General features: G+C 35.9%; 1 protein-coding gene across 1 annotated transcript in view; it reads right to left on the bottom strand.

Moving 5' to 3' along the window:
* LOC138162232 (uncharacterized) overlaps positions 1-24,682 on the bottom strand; it is a 35,822-nt gene that overhangs the window by 8,454 nt on the left and 2,686 nt on the right. Inside the window, exons 4-11 of the mRNA XM_069089267.1 lie at positions 23,765-23,792; positions 19,491-19,521; positions 18,701-18,758; positions 18,170-18,200; positions 15,924-15,960; positions 13,239-13,274; positions 6,400-6,435; positions 5,864-5,891 (exon numbers count right to left, since the gene is read on the bottom strand). Of these exons, the coding sequence (XP_068945368.1) occupies positions 5,864-5,891; positions 6,400-6,435; positions 13,239-13,274; positions 15,924-15,960; positions 18,170-18,200; positions 18,701-18,758; positions 19,491-19,521; positions 23,765-23,792 (285 nt within the window). The remainder of the gene's footprint in view (positions 1-5,863; positions 5,892-6,399; positions 6,436-13,238; positions 13,275-15,923; positions 15,961-18,169; positions 18,201-18,700; positions 18,759-19,490; positions 19,522-23,764; positions 23,793-24,682) is intronic.

Genomic DNA, 24,682 nt, shown 5'->3' with positions numbered 1-24,682 from the left:
AGATTGGGTTGAGGAAGATGAGAATCAAGAAAAGATCAGTGGTGGATGGAAAGCAAGGTTTGAACAATAACATCCTGGGGTTCAGAATAATGGGGATGAGGTGGCTATGACAGACTGGAAGTATATTAATCATTGAAAGGGAAGTGAAGAGAAGAAAATAAGCATTTTTATAGCTCATACTATGTACCAGGATGCTAAGTGCTTTTTACAAATATTAGAATATTTGATCCTCACAACAATCCTGAGAGGTAAGTGGTGTTCTATTTCCATATTACTTTTTTTGTTGTTGTTGTTACAAAATTGAGGGAACTGAGGCAGGCAGAGGTTAAGTGACCTGACTAGAGTCACACAATAGGTGACTACTGTGTCTGAGCAGTCTAAGGCTGATATTAAATTCAACTCTTCCTGATTCCATGCCCACTACTCTATCCACTGAGCCCCTAGCTGCCTCTCTGAAAAATGAATTCATGTAGGTTATCATTGTCCATATGGGAATTTGGGTTCCAGTGATAGATAATTAAGTACATCTGTAATCAAGTGAACCATCATACCCAAAGAGAACTGATTAAAGGATCAGTGTCAACCTAGTGAGGAGTCATAGGACTCTGACTTTAAATCTTGTTCTGTTCAACCCTTTAATTAATGACTTGAATGAGGAAATAGAAGGCATGTTTTTCAAATATGCAGAAGACAGAAAGTTGGGAGGGATGTCTAATGAGGTAAATGTCAGAATCAAAATTAAAAAACATTTTGACAGGTTAACATGATGAGAAGAAAATAAAAAGATAGGGGGTGACTAGGTGGTGCAGTGAATAGAGCACCAGCCCTGGAGTCAGGAGGACCTGAGTTCAAATCTGGCCTCAGACACTTAACACAAAAAAAACTAGCCGTGTGACCTTGGGCAAGTCGCTTAAACCCAATTGCCCTCCAAAAAGCAAATAAAAATAAAAAGATATAATGTGAAGTCCTACATTTAAATTGAAATAATTATACAAACACAGTAATAGGGAGGAAAAAATGTTATATGAAAAAGCCTTAGGACTTTTATTTGGATATCATCAACTCAATATGAATCAATGGTGGGATGGGACTGCCCAATAAACTAATATAATTTTTGGCTATTGAAAGTATGTATATAGAATGAAGGAGTTACTAGTCCCATCTCATTCTGTATTGGCCAAGTGATATTTGGAATACTGTGCCAACTTCTAGATGAAACATTTTTAGAGCAACATTAACAAACAAAAGAGATTACACAGGTGGGTGACCAGGATAGGTCTGGAAACTATCGTATAAAAAATAAGTGAAGAAAACAGGGATGTTTAAACTGAAGAAGAGAAGATTTGGGTGGAACAAAAATCAGTCTTCAAATTCTTGAAAAATTGTCATATGGAAGTGGATTAGGTCTTTTGCATGGCTCTATAAGGGAACTAGAATTACTGTTTTAGGAAGACTATCAATAGAATTTTTAATAGTAGAGAGCCATTTCAAAATAGAATGAGCTACCTTACAGAATAGTGAGCTTCCCATCACCAGAAGTTTTTAGGCAAATGACTATCTATTAGGGATGTTATACAGGGAATTGGGTTGGAGAATGAATTACATGGTTTTTAAGGTTCCTTCCAGTTTTAAGATTCTATGATTCTAGGTTTAGTAGTGCAGTTATTTTTCGTTCTGACTTTGTGTGAAGTGTTTTTGTGTTCATACAGTTCCTGGGTTTGTTCTGGCAGGTGGACTCCCAAATATTTATTTGTGTATCTCCATTTCATATCCTGCAACTTTACTAAAGTTGCTTATTATTTCAAGTAGTTTTTCACTTGATCCTCTAAGTATACCATCATATAATCTGCAAAGAGTGATAGCTTTGTTACTTCTTTGCCTATTGTAATTCCTTCAATTTCTTTTTCTTCTCTTTTTGCTAAAGCTAATATTTCTATTACAATGTTGAATAACAGTGGTGATAATGGACATCCTTGTTTCACCCCTGATCTTACTGGAAATGTTTCTAGCTTATCCCCATCACATAAAATGCTTTCTGGTGGTTTTAGATAGATTCTATCTATCATTTTAAGGAAGATTTCATACATTCCTATGCTCTCTAGTATTTTTAGTAGGAATGGGTATTCTATTTTGTCAAATGCTTTTTCTGCAGCCATTGAGATAATCATATGATTTCTGTTAGTTTTATTGTTGATATGGTCAGTTATGTTGATGATTGTCCTAGTATTGAACCAGTCCTGTATTCCTGGTGTAAATCCTACCTGGTCATAGTGTATTGTCCTCAAGATAAATTGCTGTAATCTCTGTAACTTGTAAAATTTGTAAAAATCTGTAATTTTATTTAAATGTTTTGCATTTATATTCATCAGGGAAATTGGTCTATAATTTTCTTTCTCTGTTTTGACTCTTCCCTGTTTAGGTATCAGCACCATATTTGTATCACAAAAATAATCTGGTAAGACTCCTTCTTTACCTATTTTCCCAAATAGTTTATCTAGTATTGGAATTAATTTTTCTTTAAATGTTCGATAGAATTTACTTGTAAATCCATCTGGTTCTGGAGATTTTTTCTTAGGGAATTTATTAATGGCTTGTTCATTTTTTTTTTTCTGAAATGAGGTTGTTTCCTCTTCTGTTAATCTGGACAACATTTTTTTGTAAATTTTGTTTATTATTATTATTATACAAAATATATTATTATACAAAATTATTACAAATAATTTTGTAAAAAAAATAAACAAATTTTTGTAAATATTCATCTGTTTCACTAAGATTGTCAAATGTATTGACATATAACCAGGCAAAATAGCTCCTAATTATCATTTTGATTTCCTCTTCATTGATGGTGAATTCACCCTTTTCATTTTTGATGCTGGTAATTTGGCTTTCTTCTTTTTAAAAATTAAATAAACCAAAGGTTTATCTATTTTAGTTAGTTTTTTTTTTATATAAAACCAGCTTAGTTTTATTAGGTCAATAGTTTTCTTAATTCCAATTTTATTAATCTCTCTTCTGGTTTTCAGAATTTCTAATTTGGTATTTAATTGAAGGTTTTTCATTTGTTCTTTTTCTAGTTTTTTTCGGTTGCATGCCCAATTCAATGACCTCTTCATTTTTTGTTTTATTCATGTAAGCATTTAGAGATACAAAACTTCCACTAAGAATTGCCTTCGCTGCATCTCATAAGTTTTGGTATGTTGTCTCATTGTTGTCATACTGTTTGATGAAGTTATTGTTTCTGTGATGCATTGTTTGACCCACTCATTCTTTAGGAGTAGATGATTTAGTTTCCAATTAATTTTTTGTCTATTTTCCCATGGTCCTTTATTACATGTAATTTTTATTGCATCATGATCTGAAAAGGTTGCATTTAATATTCCTGCCTTTCTTCACTGGATTGTGAGGTTTTTATGCCCTAATATGTGGTCAATTTTTGTGTAGGTGTGCTGTCGAGAAAAAGGTATAGTCCTTTCTATCCCCATTCAATTTTCTCCAGATGTTTACCATAATCAAACTTTTCTAAAATTCTATTCATCTCCTTAACTTCTTTTTTTTTTTTTAAAGCAATCGGAGTTAAGTAACTTGCTCAAGGTTACACGGCCAGGTGTTTCTGGGTGGATGCTAAGTGTCTGGGCCTGGGATTCAATCTCCAGGTCTTCTCAACACTGAAGCCGGTGCTCTTACTTGCTGTGCTACCTGGCCGCCCCATCATCTCCTTAACTTCTTTCTTGTTTATTTTGTAGTTAGATTTATCTAGTTCTGAGAAGGGGAAGTTGAGGTCCCTCACTAGTAAAGTTTTGTTATCTATTTCTTCCTGTAATTCCCTTAACTTCTCCTCTAAGAATCTGGATGCTACACCACTTGGACATATGTGTTTAGTAATGACATTACTTCATTGTCTATGGTACCTTTTAGCAGAATGTAGTTTCCTTCCTTATCTCTTTTAATTAGATCTATTTTGCTTTGCTTTGTCTGAGATCAGGAATGCTACTCCTGCTTTTTTTACTTCAGCTGAAGCATAACATATCCTACTCCAGCCTTTTACCTTTACTTTGTGTGTATTCCTCTGCTTCAAATCATTTCTTGTAAACATATTGTAAGATTATGGTTTTTAATCCATTCTGCTATAGTTCAGTTATTTTTCAATCATGTCTAATTCTCTATGACCCCATCTGGGGTTTTCTTGGCAAAGATGGAATAGTCTGCAATTTCCTTCTTCAGCTCATCTTACAGATGAGGAAACTGAAGGAAACAGGGTTAAGTGACTTGTCTGGGGTCACTACAGCTAATAAGTGTGTGTGGTCAGATTGGAATTTACATCTTCCTGACTCCAAGCCAAGTGTTCTATGCACTGTGCTATCTAGCTGCCCCATGATTCTAGGTAAATGGGCTCAATAATAAGTAGAATTTTAAAAAAATTTGGTTGGTTATAGCAACCTGTCTCTTTCACAGTATAAGAATCTAGGCATGATTTAGGATTCAACATTTATAGGAGAGGTTTGTAAGGCATAAGGATGTTCTTATAATGATTTATATATTTTTAAACTTTTATTGGATGGCAAAAAGTGAAGAGAAATTAAGAATCCTCTTGATGAGGGTGAATGAGAAGAGTATAAAAGCCGGCTTGAAGCTGAAAAATCAAAAAACTAAGATCTTGGCAACTGCCCCCATCAATTCCTGGCAAATAGAGGGAGAAGGAATGGAAGTAGTGTCAAAATTTTATATTCTTGAGCTCAAAGATAATTGCAGACAGTGACTACACCCATGAAATTAAAAGATGCTTGCTTCTTGGAAAGAAAGTTATGACAAACCTGGACAGCATACTGAAAAGCAGAGGTATCACCTTGCCAACAAAGGTCCATATAGTCAAAGCTATGTTGTTTTTTTTTTCCAGTAGCAATGTATGGCTGTGAGAGTTGAGATTATAAGGAAAGCTGAGCACCACAGAAATGATGCTTTCAAATTGTGGTTCTAGGAAAGACTTTTGAGAGTCCCTTGGATAGCAAGGGGATCAAATCAGTCAATACTTAAAAGAAATTAGTTCAGGCTACTCACTGGAAGGTCAAATATTGAAGCTGAAACTTAAATATTTTGGTCACATGAGAAGATGGGATTCATTAGAAAAGACCCTGATGTTGGGAAAGACTGAAGGCAAAAGAAGGGGACAGAATAGCAGAGGATGAGATGGATAGTGTCATGAAAACAATGAACATGAACTTAGAATTTGAGAGATCATGGAGGATAGAGAGGTCTGGTGTGCCACGGTCCATGGGGTCATGAAAAGTTGGACACAACCAAGTGAATGAACACAATAAAAACCTTTTTCTTTTACAAGTGTTTTAAAAGACATATCAAGTCACATTTTGAATTTATATACAAAGAAGTCTGATAACTTTTGCCCATCCCCAAAGCTCACGGGGATGCTTGTCCGCAATATAAAATTGTTACCACACCAGGCTTGCAATAAAGACTGAAACTCATTCACTGTTCGTCTCAAACTCAATACTAAATGCTACAGTGACAGTATGGAGTGAAGTAGCATGGAATAGTGGAAAGACCACTTGATTGTAGAGTCAAAGGAACTGGGTTCAAATTCTGCTTCTGAGGTTTATGTATGTGACACTGGGTAAGTCACTTAACCTCCCTAAGTCTCTATTTCCTCATTTGCAAAATGTGGAAGCCTTTGAGGTTCCTTCCAATTCTAGATTATGATCCTATGAGTTATCTCCAAAAAGAAAAAAAAGGGGGGAAATCTGTTCTTGGGGCAAACTTGTTCACTAAGACTATTTCCATTCACAATCTTTATAAAAAGTGGGGAAGAAATAACTTTAAAGCATGAAACAAAGCAAAATATATTGTTTACCTGTGATAAGTGTTCTTCACTTGTGTGTCTGGATTAGATGAAAAAAGAAAAGAAACTGTTTAAAAAAGAGAATAGTTATATAATAATATGTTAATGTAGTTCAATACCCAAAAACGCAAATCAAATAAAATGAAAGACTGAGTTGCCCAGTACTGCCAAATGAGTCAGCAATAAAATTATTAAATCTTAAGATTTATTGTTCAAATTTTCTCATAGTTAAACAATTTATTAATGTATGTATACATAAATAGCTCATTACTAAAATACAAAATTGTCAGGATCATTATTTTTCAAAACTTTGGCTCCATATTCTCTTTTTTATATTTTATTAATTATTTGAAAAGACTCAAATCAGAATTATAGAAGAGTAGCAGTCTGGGGTTAAGGTGCTGTTTTTGGTTTTTTTTTTTTTTGTATTTTTTAAGATGAAAGACAAAAGAAAGCACTGAGGCTGATCACCTTTTCAAAAACAGTCTTTTGCTACCAATAAAGTTGTTTTAATCAAAACTTAATTTGCCTTATTTGCTTTATTGTACCTTGTGTCATCTTCTCCGGTCTGTGTTGTAACATTCCTAGATGTTGAGGAAAATAAGTAAAAGCAAAATAATTACACATTCTGCAGAATGCTTCCTTAGACTACAGCATTAAGAGAAGCTGAATACAAAGCTAGCACTACAATGCTAATTTGTAAATTCACTCCATCCTCTTAGAGCATTTCTGTACTCTTAAGTACATGATAAGCGAATATTTATTTGTGTTTACTGCACAGAGAGCATAAACATGGATTTATAAAAAGAGATGAGCTTTATTTAGCTAAAATTAACATTGCTAACATTATTACTAATGCATTTCCAATGAAGCAGAAGAAATGATAATTATATTGTTAGTCCTCTAATGAACTGATGCACTTAAAAAAAAAATAAAACCAGAAAATGTCCCCAAAATAATAAAGTACAACAAAAACATCTTTTTTGGCTGGTAAAATTCAGGCTTAAAATATTCTGTATAAAAATCTAGTCATTATTTTATCCTTTGAACAGCTAAACTATAGTTTTCCCCTGTATAAATTAGCAATAAATTAAGTTATTGCTTTTTGGTTTTGTTTTATCTTTTTATTATTAAAAAGGACAATATACATTTTAAGATATGTAAAGATTATTTAAATAGACAACTGGAGTTCAATCATTTTCTAGATTATTAAATTAACTCCAGAAATGTCTTTAAGAAAACAAACTGTTGTAAATGTGTCTTGGGTTCATTTTAAATTCATTTCAGGTTTTCCTACTGGTAATGCCACCTAATTAGAAATGCTATTTCTCCCTTCCCCCAAATAAGCATTATCTGGTATCAATTCTCTTTGTAGCAATAGTACATTAGAATTAACTTTCTTTGATGTTAGCTATTACCTGTTTAATTCACATATGTAATGTTTTCTTTTGCAATACAGATAATGTGGAAATATGTTTTGTATGAGTATAAGCATTATAATGGTGCTGGCCTTCTTGAGGAGTGAGAGAGGATTAAGAGGAGAGAATCTGAAACTCAAAATTTTTAAAAATGACTGTTTTGGGGTGTCTAGGTGGTACAGTGAACAGAGCACCAGCCCTGGAGTCAGGAGGACCTGAGTTCAAATGTGACCTCAGACACTTAACCCTTACTAGCCGTGTGACCTTGGGCAAGTCACTTAAACCCAATTGCCCTCCAAAAAAAAAACTTAATTTTTGCATGCAACTAAGAAATAATAAAAATAAACAAAAATATATTAAAATACACGTGCAAGAAAAACTTTCTGCCATGTTCCATCAAGAATTACAATATTATTTTTATCTGGCAAATGTAAAATCAGTTTTCAATAAATGGTTTCTTAGAAAACATATTATTCTCAAAGATGGAGATGAATGAATATGTACATACATCTTTTTCAGTAGATACAATTCATTTGACAAATAAGGATCAGGGGATTCAAAGATAAAAGTCTCTGACCTCAAGGAGCTTACATTCTGGGAGGAGGGTAAGTGTAGAGGATATGCTGCATAAAAGAGGGGGAAAAACATGCACAATGAAAGACAAAGAAATAGGAGCAAAGAAGAGCTTCAGGCAAAATATTTAAAGAAAATCTGCAGAGGAAAAAAATACCAACAGTTAGGGGTGGGGAGATCAGAAAAGGCCTTTCTAAGGTATCTAGTGCTGAGCCTTGAAGAGAAGGACTCTAAAAATTAGAAATGAGGAGGGCAGGCACAGCCTGAGCAAATGCATGCAAACAGGAGATAACAACAGAGTATATGAAGGGAAGTAATGTAAAATGAAGCTGGAAATGAAGTCAGATTATGGAGAGCCTTAAGATATCAAGAAAACGAGTTTGTATTTTGTCCTACAAATAATAGGGAATCATAGAAGGTTTTTTGCACATGGAAATGCCACAGATACACCAAATATTTTGGTAGTGTGTATAAACAGTGGTCTGAATAACGAAATTTTGTACCAGAGATGACAAATATGATACAAAGAAACACAGGAGAAGTTGTATGAGTTGATATAGAACAAAGCTAGTCGACCAGGAGAATATATACAGTGACTATAATAATGTAAACCAAACAATGCAAAAAGGCAGCCAAAACTCAGCCCAACTGTAAGGCCAGATCTTTATCCTGGAGGGCAGATGATACTTTCCTTTTTTCCAAAGAGATGACAGACTACAGCCTCAGGATGCTGCATATGTTGTCAGATGGGGTTGCTACATTAGGAGGTTTGGGTTAACTTTTTGTTAAAAGGAAAGTGGGGGGGGGAGGGGGATATATTAGGAAATGACTGTGGTATAAAAATAAAAGAGGACAATAGAATAAATAAAAGGTGATGTACAAAGACACGAAGCCATCCATTCTATTCTGCGGTCTCAGGTTTTTGCCTGCTCTGAATTTCTGGTTATCTCCACTGCTATCTTGCCACAACACTGAAGCTATTCTTTGTGGTATTTAACTTGGTGACTAAACATAGCCACAGTTTTCTCTTTCCCCTTTCCTTTTCAATTTAAGGCCTTTTTGATTAGATTCACAAGATACCAGGCAAATACTTTAAAGCCAGTCTTTGTTAAGTGCATGCCCTACCTGATTAAGAGCTTGTCATTCCAGCATTTTAAGACAGGAGCAAGTCAAATCCCAGACACTATTTTCTTAATCAACTGTTGACTTCCCAAATTTGCCTTTCTCTTCTGATGTTTTTGACTTATAATTTGTCCCAATGCGAATCACCAGAAATGAATAATAGTCTTCTACATTGCAAAGTATTGTCTTCAATACAGGTTCCATTTGGTGGATCTATTATCAGTTATTAACTACTTCAGTACTGTTAGCATGTCACTGCTACTTGTCTCTTCTTCCTCTGACCCTTATGCATGACCTTTCATCTGACAGCCCCTGTAGATTCACATGATCATTCCTTGAAGGACAAAAAGCTGTGTCCTTTGGGAGTCCAGATCCCTCTCTTCAGGGAAGATCTAAGATGTTACGTACTTAGTTTCAAGTATTCCTTCTTCCATCCCATCTCAGCATGTCATTCTTACACCCTTTAACCTCTCCCTTTGCCTCTTCAGGTCTTTTTTCTTGTCTCAGCCTTTCCATTTTCTAAAGGAACGCTTCATTCTCCCAGATTACCTTACAGGTGGAAAGGTATTCTTTGAGCTCCTTTAGCTTCTCTTCTTGAGAAAGGCCAACTTGGACCTTGAATATAGATAACATGTCTTGGTCCTGGCAGAAAAGACAATCTCTACAAAATTCCTGTAGGTGACTGCAAAATTTTCACTGCTTTGCTTACTTTCTAGAAAAATAGTTCACATGTATAATAGTACTTTAAGATTTGCAAAGTACTTTACACATACCATCTCATACGATCCCCATGGCAGCCCTCTACAGTAGGGACTATTATCTCACTTTACAAACGAGGAAACTGAGGTTCAAAAAGGTTATGGAACTTGCCCTGGGTCACAAGGCTCATAAGTGTCCAAGGACAGAACAGAAATCCACATCTTCCTAACCTAAGGCCTGGGCTTTGGTATTGCATGTAGCACTAGTCACCAACTCTCTTGGAGAACTCATTTCATGAGGGCCATGAGAGCCAAGGCCTGAACCTTCTTGAATTCTTTTCTGTTCCTCTTCCTCCTCCCTTCTAGGCTCCTCTCCTGTCCTTCCTCTTCCCTGGGTCTTTCTCCTTCCATTCTTTTGAGTCCTGAGTCCCACTTTTCCTTTTCAACTGCATCCTCATCTTCCTTCAGCTCAAGCTGCTTCTTTCTACCCCAAAGCTTTTCCTCTTCTCCTTCAGGTTTGAGTTCTCCCAAATTTGCTTTCTCCTCCTAATTCATTGTCTAGCCTTTTTTTCAACTTCAAACCCCTCAAAATCTCCCTAATCCTTTATTATTTAACTAGAGTCCTTTGTCTATTCTTTCTTCCTTCTTACCCTTTACAGTTTGGGGCCTTTATCATCATTCAAAGGATCGGTTCAGGAACTGTCCAATACAAAAGGCCTTTCCCAAAGCCCCCAGTTGTTAATGTTCTCTTTTTCATCAATTACCTTGTATTGATTTGTGCACTGTTGTAGCAGATTATGAGCTTCTTGAGGGCCAGAGACTTTCATTTTTCTTTTTTGTATCCCCAGGGCCTAGGCCAGTGCCTTGCACTGGGGTCCTTAACAATTACTGATTTAAATTAATTTGAACAATATTTGAATAATATTTGAATCCTGGAGAGTATGTAAGTTAATTTTAGGAGAACACAGAAAAGCAAACAGATGGCAATTGAGCTTTGGAGGACACCCAGAGCTAGGGGGCAAAGAGAGGTCTTGGGATATAGGCAGAGAGGAAGAGGTATATTTATTAAGAAGTTCTAACAACCAAAATCCATAGAAAAGAGAAATAACAGAGATTTTGGCTCATTCATTCTCGTTTAGTTTTATAGAAGTAATGTTTTATTTAGAATAGTTGTGGTCCTTCCCAAAACTATTTTTGTTTGAGGAACTAGTTTGGAATATTTCATATCTGATAGGAGTATATACAAGTCCAGAACCCTCAAAAGCAACTCTTCCTACCTTTAACTTTTAAAGATCAATTATGAGAAACTGTCTTTCTTAAAAACTGAAAGGTTCATGTAAGGATCAGACTTAGAAAATAACCAATGGGGGTGAGGGGGTGGGGGAAGGTTTGCATATCCACAACTTGGACAAAAGATGGTTACCATGACCAGCCTCATCCCTATCCTACCCCAGCCCCAACCCTACTCACTACCCCCAAGAACTATTTTGAACAAGCAGAAGGCACAGTAGATACAGCTCTAGGCCTGGAATTGGTTAGGCTGGGGTTCAAATAAGGCCTCAAGCACTTAGTAGCTGTATGACCCTGGGCATGTCATTTAATCTCTGTTTGCCTCAGTTTCCTGAATTGTAAACTGATATAATTCTTACATGATATCTCTCCTTTTGCCTCTTCAGGTCTTTTTTCTTGTCTCAGACTTTCCATTTTCTACATCCCATGGGTATGAGAATCAAATAAGATAATAATTGTAAAGTGCTTAGCACAATGCCCACACATAGAAGGCACTTAATCAATACTTGTTCCCTTCTCCCCCTTAATCATCAGTACAGGACATGCCAAAAACAGGTATTTGGAAGTGGTCTTCCCTATTACTATTCATAGATTTATACTTAAAAAATTAAGAAAGTAAAAAAGTAGCATCTGTCTTAGAGTGCCAGACTTTGTCACACTGACATCAAGAGCCCCTTCTACTGTATATACTTTAATATCTCAATGAAATTTCTCTAAGAAAAACAATGCTCCCAGAATTAAAACAGGAGATTAACAGATTACAAAATCACCTTACAGTTCAATTTAGCTAGGAAGAGCCTTAAAACATAGTTATATCATATTCGCTTCAAAAAAGGCAATTTCAGATTACCTGAGTATTTGATTTAGGGCAAAAACTGCTATTTCTAGGAAGAATGAGGTTAAGGCCAAAACCTGTGAATTCACTGGTATAGGAAACTCCCAGTTGAAGAAATGCCTCTACCAGTATAAGAAGGTACCTTCTCTGCAACTTCATCATAGAGAACTACCTAGAACAGATAGTTTTAAGTAGCTTAGCCAAGGTCACACAGCCAGTATACATCAGGAGCAGGACTTGACCTTGGTTTTCCTGACTCTAAAGTCAGCTGTCTACTACATCATGGTTCCTCTGTTATTATTCAGAGAAAAGTTGATTAATAGAATAATGTAATCTATTTCTTTGTGGCATAAAATATTTAGAACTTAAATTCAAACAGTTCAGTCTAGGGACAGGAACTGGGGAATAGGAATTACACAGAGATTCTAGTCTGAGTTCAGTCATTGATTCTGTAATTTCCCAAAAGGAAATCCCATAAGCACCCTTTTTTTTTTCTAGTTTCTACATTGGTAGAATGATAAGAGTGATAAATGACTGCACCTACCTCACAGAGACACTAGGAGAATAAAAGGGAAAAAATATGATTTGTTATTTGTCAGAAATATATTATACGAATCCAAATAATTATTATTTTCCATACATCAGAGAATACTTATGTGCTGAGTATACGTGTTGCTCCATAAGCCCTCCAGGATTCTCTCTCTAGATAAAAAGCCTGCTGGAGGCCTATACAGGTAGTTCTAACATCCCCCTCTAAAGATCATTCAGAAAACTGAAGTCATGAGAGTGACAGGTCATTCAGGGCTTGAGATGTTTCTCATCTGCCCTCAGAGAAGAGGGAGAAGGAAATGTCTGTACCTGATTCAGAAGATTGTTATATTCTACTCTATTCCCATTTCTCCCCCAAAATCCCCCAGAATAGCATTTCCCTTTGTTTTATTAAAGGTCCTAGGTCACAGGGGTGGGGAACCTGCTTGTGGCCCTCTAGGTCCTCAAGTGCAGCCCACCCTTTGACTGATGCACGTAAGGACCTAGAGGGCCACAAGCAAGTTCCCCACTCCAGGTCTGTGCCTTGTTGTGTGACTGATGCACTATTCCCTGCTTGTTGCCGTTGTGATCTTTTTGGTGAGCAGTCAAAGAATCAAGAACTGGGCTCATTTGCCTTGACTCATACAGAATCCCCATTTTTAGTAGGTAAAAACATTCAAAAGAAAATATTAGTATATTCATTCAATAATTTGTTAGGCAGGTTCAAAGTCACAGCAGCTGAGGACCAACATAAAATATTTTGCCTCCCCAATAATACAAATAAATGCTTTCAAAGTATTTAGCCAAAAGCTAAAATGTTCTGATTTGAACAAATATATTCAAAAACTTTCCTTCACTTATGTAACTAATAATTAGTGGGTCAGTGGCATATGTAAAGGACATACATTATGATAATTTCGTACCTTTTTATTGGTCCAAGGGCGCCCTCTGTCTGAGTGCTGAAAAAAGTTCAAAGTCAAATGAAAGCATTTGAGTCAGATAAACCATTAAGTGCGATTCCATAAGGATGTTGTTTTTTTTTAAATCACAGATGGTTCTTAGTCAAAAACAACCAGTGCTATTTCATTGGTGACCAAGGAGGCAGTCTAAGACAAGGTTGTTAGAATTTACTCTTTTGTTCTTTCGGTCACCAATTGTAGGCTCCTTCCTCAATACAAACTGAGGTTAAGGCGTATCTACATAGTCATCAAAATAATTCTAAGAAAACATACCATGCTTTTAGCAAACTTATTATGTGATCATTTGCAATGATCACATAATAATTAATTTATTGCCTTAAATCAATAACCTGGCTAATTTAATTTTGCATTTTGTTCTGATCATGTACAATTGTCAATTTTAACCCCATGATTCAACAAAAAAATGAGTATCATTATTATAATCAAACATTTGAGTGTCTACTGTATGCAAGCTACTGTCCTAGGTGCTGGTGACATAGACAGTAAGAAACATGGTCACTGCTCTCACTGGAGTTCATAATCTACTAAGGTAGACAAAGACATATAGAAAAAAAGGTAATACTATGTAATAAATAATGCTAAATGAATAGGCAACTAAATGTCTCTGGCTTCCTTTTATACTATAAACTAGCACTTAATTCAACAAATGTTTATAAAATATCTTTCACATCACCCTCTCCCACTTACCTGGACTCATACTTTATGGAGAAAAGACAAATCATCACTGTGACCTCCCTTCTGATTCCCTATTCTAAATTTCAAAACTCCAAACCTTATTAGCCATTCACCCTCCTCCTTTGCTCCAGTCTGACTGTGCTCATGACCCGACCCTCCTCTGCCTCCAGCAGCTTGCCCCCACAGTCAACACCCCCCTCTAATTGTCCATCTCACCTGATTTGCTGGATCTTACCCCATTCCCCACAAACATGGGCACATCTTTAAACTCCCAGACACTTGACTCTACCGTCTCCTTATATGATTTCTTCTCCCTTTCCCAACCAAACTCTTAGACAAAAACCTATCCACACTCATTACCCTTACTTTATTTTCTCAAACACACCACTAACTCAACTAAAATTGCCCTTCCAATGGGTTAAGCAAAAATTCCTTAATTGCCTAGACACACATAAAGAGCACTTAATAGAAGCTTGTTTCCTTCCTTCCTTCTGTCCTTATCCTTCCTGACTCCTCCACAGCATCCCCATTGTGGGACACTCCTCTTAGATGCGGTGTTTTCATGACACAACTGTCTGTGCGAACAAGGTGACTCCAGTCCACCTTTCTGGGTCTACTTCACACTGCTCTCCTTCAAATGAGCTATTTTCCAGTCTGGACTACTTGCTGTTCTCTGTACCTAATGGTCTACTCTCCATCTATAGGCCTTTGCCCAGGCTGTTCCCCATGCCTGGAATATACTCCCTCCTCATCTTTGCCCCTTAAAATCCTAACTTCCATCAAGACTCAGCTCAAACACCCCCTCCTAAAGCAGGGTCTTTCTTCACTTTTTTGGTGCCATGGAGCCCTTTGGAAGTCTGGTGGAACCTATAGGTATCTTCTCAAAATACTCTTTTAAATGCATAAAATAAGAAACACAAAATTACAAATTAATTATATTGAAATGCAATGACCAAAATGTTAAAAACAAGTTCTCAGAGCCCAGGTTAAAGACCCTATAAAGGAAGCTGATGGTGACTCCTCTGGTTGGTGGGTCCTAAGCCAGCTACTCGGTATATGTTTTATATTTACTGATCTATGAAGTTAGGCTTTCTCCCTCTAATACAACAAGCTCCTCAAAGGCAGGGCTCCTTTCTCAGGTTTTAATCTCCAGAGTTTAGGAAACATCTGGTGAACTGAACTGAAGGCACTGTACCAAGAACTGGGCATGCCACGGCAAGAACAAACAAGCCTTGCCCTCAAGGAGCTTATATCAGTATCATCAGGATTTGAAAGGCTCTCACATGTTCTACTAGCCCCTAAGGCAACACTTTCACATAACTTTAATTAAAATACATTATTTCAAAATGTACATGACAGAATATGGTTCCATACTATTAGCTGAATGTAATCTTCTATATAATAATGGCCTACATTAAGTAAATTTAGTTTGTTTCAAGTGACAATATACAAAAATAGCATGTATCATATGATAAATGTGTATGTAAAATGCTCTTCAAATTTTAAAATATACAAATTCCAGATGGCTAGGTGGCACAGTGAATAGAGCACCAGCCCTGGAGTCAGGAGGACCTGAGTTCAAATTCGACCTCAGACACTTAACACTTACTAGCTGTGTGACCTTGGGCAAGTCACTTAACCCCAACTGCCCTCCAAAAAAGCAAAAAACATATGTGTATGTATATATATATATATACACACACACACACACACACACACACACACACACAAATGCAAGTTATTGTTAATGACATCATTATCAGTCGGTACTGTATCTTATTATGATTACCAAATACTAGTAAGCTGAAAAAACCCTACTAATAGTCCTGACTGAAACATTTCTATTATCTATTTCATTCTATAGGAAAAAAAGTTCTATCATAAATATCTTTTAGCATAGATGACTTTAAATTAAACTTTTTTTAAAAAAATTAGGAACTTTCTAGGACTTACCTTACATTGTTTGCCTGTTCCCTTGGTATATTATTATCTAAAATGGTGAAAATTATTTCATCATATTGTAATTTATACATTTAACATAGAAAGCATCCAGAAAGTCTTATTTCAACAAAAAAAAAGGCCTACAAAATATTTATGGCCTCAAATATAATATTCCCACGTCTTTGGATTGGTGAGTGCCTGGAATTCCCTCCTCACTTCTGCTCCTCAGTTTCCCTAGTTTCCTCTAGTCTCTGCTCAAATATCACCTTCTTCAGTAGACAATTTATGGTCTCACCAGCAGGTAGTTACTTTCCCCTCTGAGATAACCTTCCATCTACTCTGTATATATTCTATATGTACCTAGTTATTAACACCTTCAATGGCAGAGACTATTTTTGCCATTCTCTGTATCTCCAGAACTTAGCTTAATTCGTGGTAGACATAAAGAGCTTAATAAATGCTTGCTGAATAGATAATAAATGTTGCAAAATTATAAAAGACAAGCATAGTCCCAAAGAAGAGATACGAGAAAATATCTCCCTCTACTCCTTTGCAGAGGCAAAAAGTCAAATAGGTGTGAAACATTGCATTTATTTTCATATTTTTTTCAACGTATCATTCATTTTTGCTGATTTTTATTCTATTTTCTTTTTAAAGTTATATATATGAATATATATACATATATGTGTATATATCTGCATCTATACAGATATATGAGTTTTTGAGGGGAGAATGATGCAGAGGGAAATTTAGATGAGGCAAAAAATATCAAAACAATTAAAAAATACTTGTTAACTGATTTTAACTAAAGCTTTCATAAATATAGGCATTCTAACCTTTTATAATAATATTTTAAAATAGGATACTGTATTCAATCAGGAAATCAAAGTTGTAAGCTCAGCCTATAACAGGGGTGGGGAACCTGCAGCCACAAGGCCACATGTGGCTTTCTAGGTCCTTAGGTGCAGCCTTTGGACTGAGTCCAAGTTTTACAGAACAAACCTTTTTATTAAGGGGATTTGTTCTGTGAAGTTTGGATTCAGTAAAAGGACCCCACTTGAAGAATTATGTGGCCTTGAGGCTATAAGTTCCCTATTACTGGCTTAGAAAATAAAGTATTTGTCTTCTTAACAAGAAATAGTACTTAAGGGGTGGCCAGGTGGCACAGTGAGTAAGAGCCCTGGCCCCAGAGCCGGGAGACCTGGGATCGGTTCTGGCCTCAGACACTCGACAACCACACAAAAAAAATAACAGGCCATGTAAACTTGAGCAAGTTATTTAACCCGATTGCTTTAAAAAAAAAAAAAAAAAGAAATAGTACTTAATAAACAATATGTGGCATTAACTCAAACTTCAGAAATTAGAAATTTGTATTACTTCTCAAAGGGGCTAATCTGAATTTTGATTTTGTACTTACTACCAAAAAAGGAATTTATAAACAAATAAATGATAAGAAAGTCAGACAAGGGTGAGATACTTTAAAAATATTCAGCTACATAAAAATATTTTCTGTGCTTATTTGTATATACTTTTTGCTCTTATTAAATCACTTCTTTATGGGCCTTTACTTGAAAGAAACAACTGCTATAAGCTAAATGTGAGACAGATGGCATTTGTTTTAAAACATTCTAAATATTAGATTTTTCAAGATTAACCTTTGTCCCATTAGGCCAAATTAATGACAGTATAATAAAAGGTGAATGAAAACATACCATGCTTTTAGCAAGCTTATTATGTGATAATTTGCAATTATCACATAATAATTAATTTATTGCCTTAAATCAATAACCTGGCTAATTTAATTTTGAATTTTGCTCTGATCATATACAATTGTGAATTTAAACCCTATAATTCAACAGAAAAATGAATATCATTATTATAATCAAACATTTGAGTTTCTACTGTATGCAAGCTACTGTCCTAGGTGCTGGTGACATAGACAGTAAGAAACGTGGTCACTGTTCTCACTGGAGTTCATAGTCTACTCAGGTAGACAAAGACATATAGAAAAAAAGATAAATAATAATACAATGTAGTATTGTATCTGGGAGAAGACAGTGCTAAAGCTATGAAGAAATCTTTGAAACTCCATAGCTCTTTATTAGAATATAGCTCAAAATGCTTCTACAACAGGACCCGTAATGACAATATTAAAAAGTTTAAATAAAATGCTGTATCTTAATGAAAGGATTCAGAGAATCATTTATATTTAGAGAGACATATAAGTCCATTTTTTTTAATCATTAAAGGAAACTCACGCTCATCATTAAGAAGCTCTGTGTCTTGATACTAAAAGGGAAAGACAATACATCTCAACATGTAATAGTACTAAGTGTTAACACTGGTCAGATATAGTGCTTTTTATCACAATGCTTTATACCTGTACATTTATCAGTCTTCACTATGTCACTGTAAGAAATTAAAAAAATTACTTCACATTTAAAAGAAAGGGGGGGGGGACCCAGGCTTCATGTGAGTCAAGATTATAACATAACACAAAAGATACCTGACCTACTTCTGAAAAGGGTTATTAGCAGGCACTTGGATCTCTATAAGCCTTGATTGTGGGGGAGGGGAGAGGAAAAGGAAAGGGGATTCAGGACGTAAGGGGCAATTGAAAGAAATAGATAAAGGATTAGGCAAAAAAAAAAATGGGTTTTGGGGGAAATACCCCAAGGGTAGTACTATTAAAGGAAGGGGAGGTAGACAACCTTTCCTCATTCTTTCCCTTCCTTACTTCCATCAGCACACTTGGCTAAGGCATAAAAAGATAAAGTGATCATACTTACCCAAAAATTGGTGACATTTAAATAATTTGATATCTCACTAGACAGCCTCTCAATCTCACTATGGATGGGAAGGAAAATACAATGTAATAGACATTTCATCCTGATGTTAATGTTTTATGAACTCTTTATGTTAATTATTTTTTTTTGGATAATGGATCTTTCTCATTTGTGGCTAAGTATTTTTTTCTTTTACACCAATTTGGCTTGTCTATACAAACCACAGAACCACAAATGTTTAGAGTAGGAAGAGAGCTTAGAAGAAATATAGTCCAACTCCCTCATTTTAGAGATGATGAAATTGAGGCCCGGAATGGTTAAATGACTTGGCTACAGTCACACACTTTGTGTCAGAGTCAGGAATCAAAACCAAATCTTCTACAATTGTTCTAAAGGATAATGTTTTGAAGCAGATATTTCTAGAAAATTGCTTAGTCATTTTAGAGAATTACACACCAGGCTGGCCAGGTCTATAATCCTTACTAGGAGTGGGAGTGGTAGATGGTTTGAGTTTGAAAGTTCTGAGTTGCACCAGGTACAAAGCCCATCAGGTGTCTATATTAAATCTGGAACCAAAATGGTTAGCCCCTGGGAGCATGGAGCCACCAGGCTGCCAAAGAAGGGGTGAACCAGCACAGTTTGGAAATGGAAGGGGTCAAAGTCTTTCCCAGGCAGATCAGTGGTATGACCAGTCCTGGAGTGGCTGCTGCATATGTAGCCCAAGAGAAAAATCTCATCTCAAAAAAAAAATTCCAAGATAGAAGGAAACAATTGAATGTAAGATAATACTTACTTTTCATATTCTTCTTTCTTTAATGCCCAATCTAGGTAGAAAAGATTAACATTCACTAATTTGCTTATTAAAATTCAGTGCAAGAACAGCCATGTTATACATGGATAGAAATATAAATATATACACAAGAGCCCATCAAATGTTTGTTGAAATAAGTCAGTCAGCCAGAGAAGAGGTGATATGGGGAAGAGAGAAAGACCTAATACGCTAATGGTTAACCATTTTTTCCTCTGTAGTCCATGTGACAAAGCAAAAAAAAAAAACCCAACTTGCAGACTACCCCTACCCTCCCCGTGCTATGTGCCACCACCAAAAACCAAAAGCATGCTACAGAAGGATCATCCTCTGCCCCTGCTTCATTCTCAACTACCTAATTCATGATGCAAGGAGTGGGACAGGAGAAGAATTGTAGGGTGGAGGCCAGAGCCATACATTCCTATTTAAAATGGGGGTGAAGAATGTCAGATGTGATGTCCTTCAATGACAGTTTTCATTTCACTTTTCACCTTCTAGGTAACTTCTATTGCCTTGGTGTAAAATAAAGGATGATGCTTTCCCTGGAAACTAAGCACTGCTGATGGGAACAAAATTACTCTAACTTTGCTCTTAATGAATCTTTAGCAATAAAATCACTTAAATGCTGCCCTTTTCTTACTTGTTTGCTAAGAACCCCATCCAGATACCACCCCATCAGACCGTCCTGCAAGTGGATCCATAGTACACCCTTGACTCAATTAAATTGGGTCAAAACAGAAGTCATATGAACCAAATCACCTGATTCATCTGAGTTTTAACCAAAGCAACTAGTTGAACCAAAATAAACCAGTAATATGTTTTTACTAAATTTCCTTTCACCTGCTCTTCTGTGAACTACCTAATAGATCCGTGCTGTCCAGTTCTATGAAAAATCAAAAAATGAATCAACAAGTATTTAAGTTCTTACTACATACCATGTCACGCTAGTGCAGGAGATCAAAAGACAAATCAAAAAAAGAAGAATTTGTTAAGGGGCTACTACATGCCTGGTAATGTGCTGGGGATATAAAAAAAGTAAAAAAACAAAACCAAAAAACAGCCAGTGTTCTCATAGAGCGCACAGTCTAACGGGGAAACAATGATGTGCAGACAAAATAGTATAGAGCTGAACTGTTTCACTAAGGGCCTGGGGCTGGGAAGGAAAGATGAGGCACTTGGTATGAGGCATGTGAACATGCTGCAGGTCATGGGCACAAAGATCAGTACTGGAAGCAGGGAGGCAAAGGGAGAGATGGAATGATAGGTTATGGTCCAATAAGAGAAATAAACATATAGTGAGGAAAGAAATAAATGAATCCTTAACTGCCGCCCTCTGGATCTCACCATGACCTGTTATTCTACCTTTCCCTTATGTCTCATCTTTCCTAAACTTATTCTTCACCCCACCTTGACTGCAATCCCTTTTCCCCTCAGCACTTTCTCAGGCCATTACTCTTGATTTGACTTCACTTTCCTCCCTAACCAATCTCAACACAATAACTGACCAATTCAATCGTCCAATGTCCACAACTCTAGAATCTGTCCCCTTCTTGTCCTATCATGCTCATGTCTCCCCAAATCTCTCTTCTGAAATACTTCCACTTGCTAAATAGAGCTGGAGAAAGTCACAAAACTAAGAGGCCTGGGTCAACTGCTATCTAATCTCAACTGTACCCTAATTGAACAAGGCAAACTTCCCTGATGGATTCCTTATCTCACTTTCAATAGAAACTATTCCAAACCTCTTCTCTCAACCCATTCCAGGGACAAAATTGATGCCATTCATCAGTGTTTAATTGTTCTCAAGATCCCTGGACATCCTCCCTCCTTCCTCCAGCCTCTGACCAGGTAGATTTTCTACTCAGCAAGGAATTCAATCCTTTTAGCAGTTGATTCAATCCTCATTTGTCTTCTCTCACCCCAAATCAACACCTCTCTCTATAATCTTCAATCCCTCCCAATCTACTGATTAATTCCCTCCTGCCTTCAAACATTTCTTTTACTAACCTTAGAATTCCCACAAGCTATCATCTCCTTAGCTCTTTTTTTTTTTTTGTCTTTTGGTGGGCAATTGGGGTTAAGTAACTTGCCCAAGGTTACACGGCTAGTTTTTTTGTGTGGGTGTTAAGTGTCTGAGGCTGGAACCAAACTCGGGTCCTCCTGACTCTGGGGCCAGCGATTTACTCACTGTGCCACCTAGCCACCCACCCTTTGCTCTCTTTATCAACCAAACTCCTAGGGGAAAAATTTTCTATACTTATTTGCTCTTCTTTCTCCCCCATCTCCTTGATCTTCTACAAGCTAGCTTCTGATCACATTACCCAACTAAAACTCCAGAGTTGTCGATTTCAACCACCAAATCTGATTGTTTTCAGTCCTCATCCTTCTTCATCTCTCTCCTACATTTGACACTGTTGACCACTCTCTCTCCTCTCTGGGTTTTTATAACACTATTTTCTCTTGATTCTCCTCCAATATGTTTGACACCCTCTGCTGGATCATCATCAGGGCTATGTCCCTACCTGTGGGTGCAACCTAGGTCTATCCTCTTTTCTTCAGTCCCAAAAAAATTCCGTATTAGACGTTTCAATATGGACATTTCAGACTCAACTCAATGGTCAAAACCAAATTTATCATCTCTCCCCCAAACCCACCTATCTTTCAAACTTACCTTTTTTTTTGTCAAAGGCACCACCATTTTTTTAGTGTCTAAGATTTATAATCTCAGCATTAGCCTTAATTCCTTATTCCCATTTACTCCTCATATCCAATGAGTTGCTCCATCTTGGCCTATACTACATCTCTTGTATCTAACCCCTTCCCTTTATACACACAGCCAACAGAGTAGTTCAGGTACTTATCATCTCTTGCTTGGCCTATTGCAATTGGTCTCTCTGTCTCAAGTCTCTCTCCATTCCAATCCACTCTCCATAGCTAACAAAGTGGTTTTCTTTCATTAGAATTCTGAGAATGTCACTTACTCCTACTCAATAAACTCCAATGGTGGCCTTTTACCTCTAGAATCAAGTATAAATTGCTCTGTTTGGCTTTTACACACACACACACACACACAAGCAATGTATTGAAAGAGGATTGTTTGAAGTAAAGATGAAAAGAGAGTGAATTACAGGCACGGGAGTTGGTCAGTTCAAAAAGGCACAGAGAGGGGAAATCAAGTGTGAGAAGCACAAAGATGAACAGTTTGGTTGGATTGTAGAGCTTTATATAAAACTTCCCTTCTGGCACTTTACAATTTACCAAATTGGCCTCTTCTTTATTACATACATTTTATTTCCCATCTCCATGCCTTTCTACCAACCCCCATGCCTGGAATATCTTCCCCTCTTATCTCTGCCTCATAAAATCTCTCTTTCCTTTCAAGACATAGCTCAGCTACCACCTTATACACGAAGCTTTCCCTGATTCCAAACACTAGGAAGTCCCCTTCCTAATTTCTAATTTAACTTTATATTTATTTTGTATTTAATATATACACATTTATTCTATATGTCTTTAAGGACAGAACTCAGTTCCTTGACATTAGGGATTGTTTCATTTTGGGGTCTTTGTGTCTAGACTGTATCTAGTACATAGTAGGCACTTAATGAATACTCCCAATGAATTCCTAATGCCAAACAAAACCTATCTATGTAAATCTCCCTCAAGCAATAAATTCTTGCTCTGACTCTTCTGTCCATGTCATCAATAAATAAATGACATGGTCAAAGTCTTCCTGTTTCTTATCATAGTGAATTAGCTTTCAAAAATCACTTTGGAATACATTCCTCTGGGAGACATCTATCTTTTACAAACTGTACATATTTCAAACACTAAGACAAGGAAAATCATACCTTTCCACTAATTTAAAAAATTACAAACATAAATTGATGTAAGATGAAGTGATTATAGTAGCTAAAAAGACATATAGAAATTATAGCATACTAAAAGCAGTCACCTCAATACTTCTTGTCAATAGGGACCAAAATTAGCACAAAATTCACAGCTCTGAAAGATTTATATACATATATATATATATAATTTATATAATTCCTACTCCAATTATTTTTCTAGAGTTGTTCACAAGGAGAAAACTGGTCAGCTTCAGTTTCACTTTTGCTGTACTCTATATAGGTTGGTTCTTTAAGGAAAGATTTAAACAGAAGTAGAGTTGGTAGAATCAATCAACACTTGAGTAACCAAGAAATTGTTATATTATTTAATTCCAATGAGAAATACATAACTCATTTCAGATTACATACCCTTTGTCTTATATCGAAGCCTTGAGTTCTAATGGAAAGAAAGATGATTTTGAATAAATATAAAATGGGTAATTAAATTCCGTAAAAAAAAAAGTATATACTATGGAAAAAACTGAAAAATTTTCAAGTAATCATATTCTAATTTATTCATTCATATACATGATATTTACAAGTCTAAAGAAAATATACAAATATAAGTACCGCATTTTTTAATTTCCTGTTTTCTGTCCTTAAAGCATCAATTTCTTGGACCTAATGAAAAAAATTTTTTTTCAGATAACTATATTGGAAACTTTTGTTACTGATAGAATGATATATAGATGTAAACTAATACTTTTTCAACTGTCTAAAAGTATTACCTAAATTATTCCAAAATTTAGTTATAACTTTGTTTAATTTACTTTGAAAAGAAACAATCAAGTCTAAAGGCAAGATGAAGTAACTATCATATTTGTAACTAAAACAAACCCTGAGTTTATTTTGAACAAATCACAAGTCACTTAACCTCTGTTTGCCTCTGTTTCTTCAAACTGTAAAATAGGAATAATAACAGCATCCACCTCTCAAAGTTACTGTGAGGCTCAAATGAAATATTTGTCAAAAGTGCTTAAGCACAGTGCTTTTCCCTCCCTCTCCTCCAACTTTATCATTAGTTTCAGTTCTATTTGAGGAAGGTTGACATTTTTTAAAATTCTTAATAAAAGATGTTTTCTAATGAATTACACATTTTCTTCAGGAAGAGAACAGGCTGACAAAGTTGGGGACCATGATGGCATGCTCTGAACTTGAATAATTATTTATAATTTCTCTTAGAACATTTAAGGCCTATATACTTGTATATCCCTATAATGTTAAATTGTCATTGAGGTCAATGGTCATTTCATGGAAAATTGTAGGAGATGGAAAACAGGCATTTTT

The sequence above is a fragment of the Petaurus breviceps genome, unplaced genomic scaffold, assembly GCF_028583685.1.
Source record: "Petaurus breviceps papuanus isolate PSGF00001 unplaced genomic scaffold, PetGlider_PUasm1.0 186, whole genome shotgun sequence".
Taxonomy (NCBI): Eukaryota; Metazoa; Chordata; class Mammalia; order Diprotodontia; family Petauridae; genus Petaurus; species Petaurus breviceps.
The sequence above is the reverse complement of the archived record's forward strand: the minus strand, read 5'-3'. Positions and strand labels throughout refer to the sequence as shown.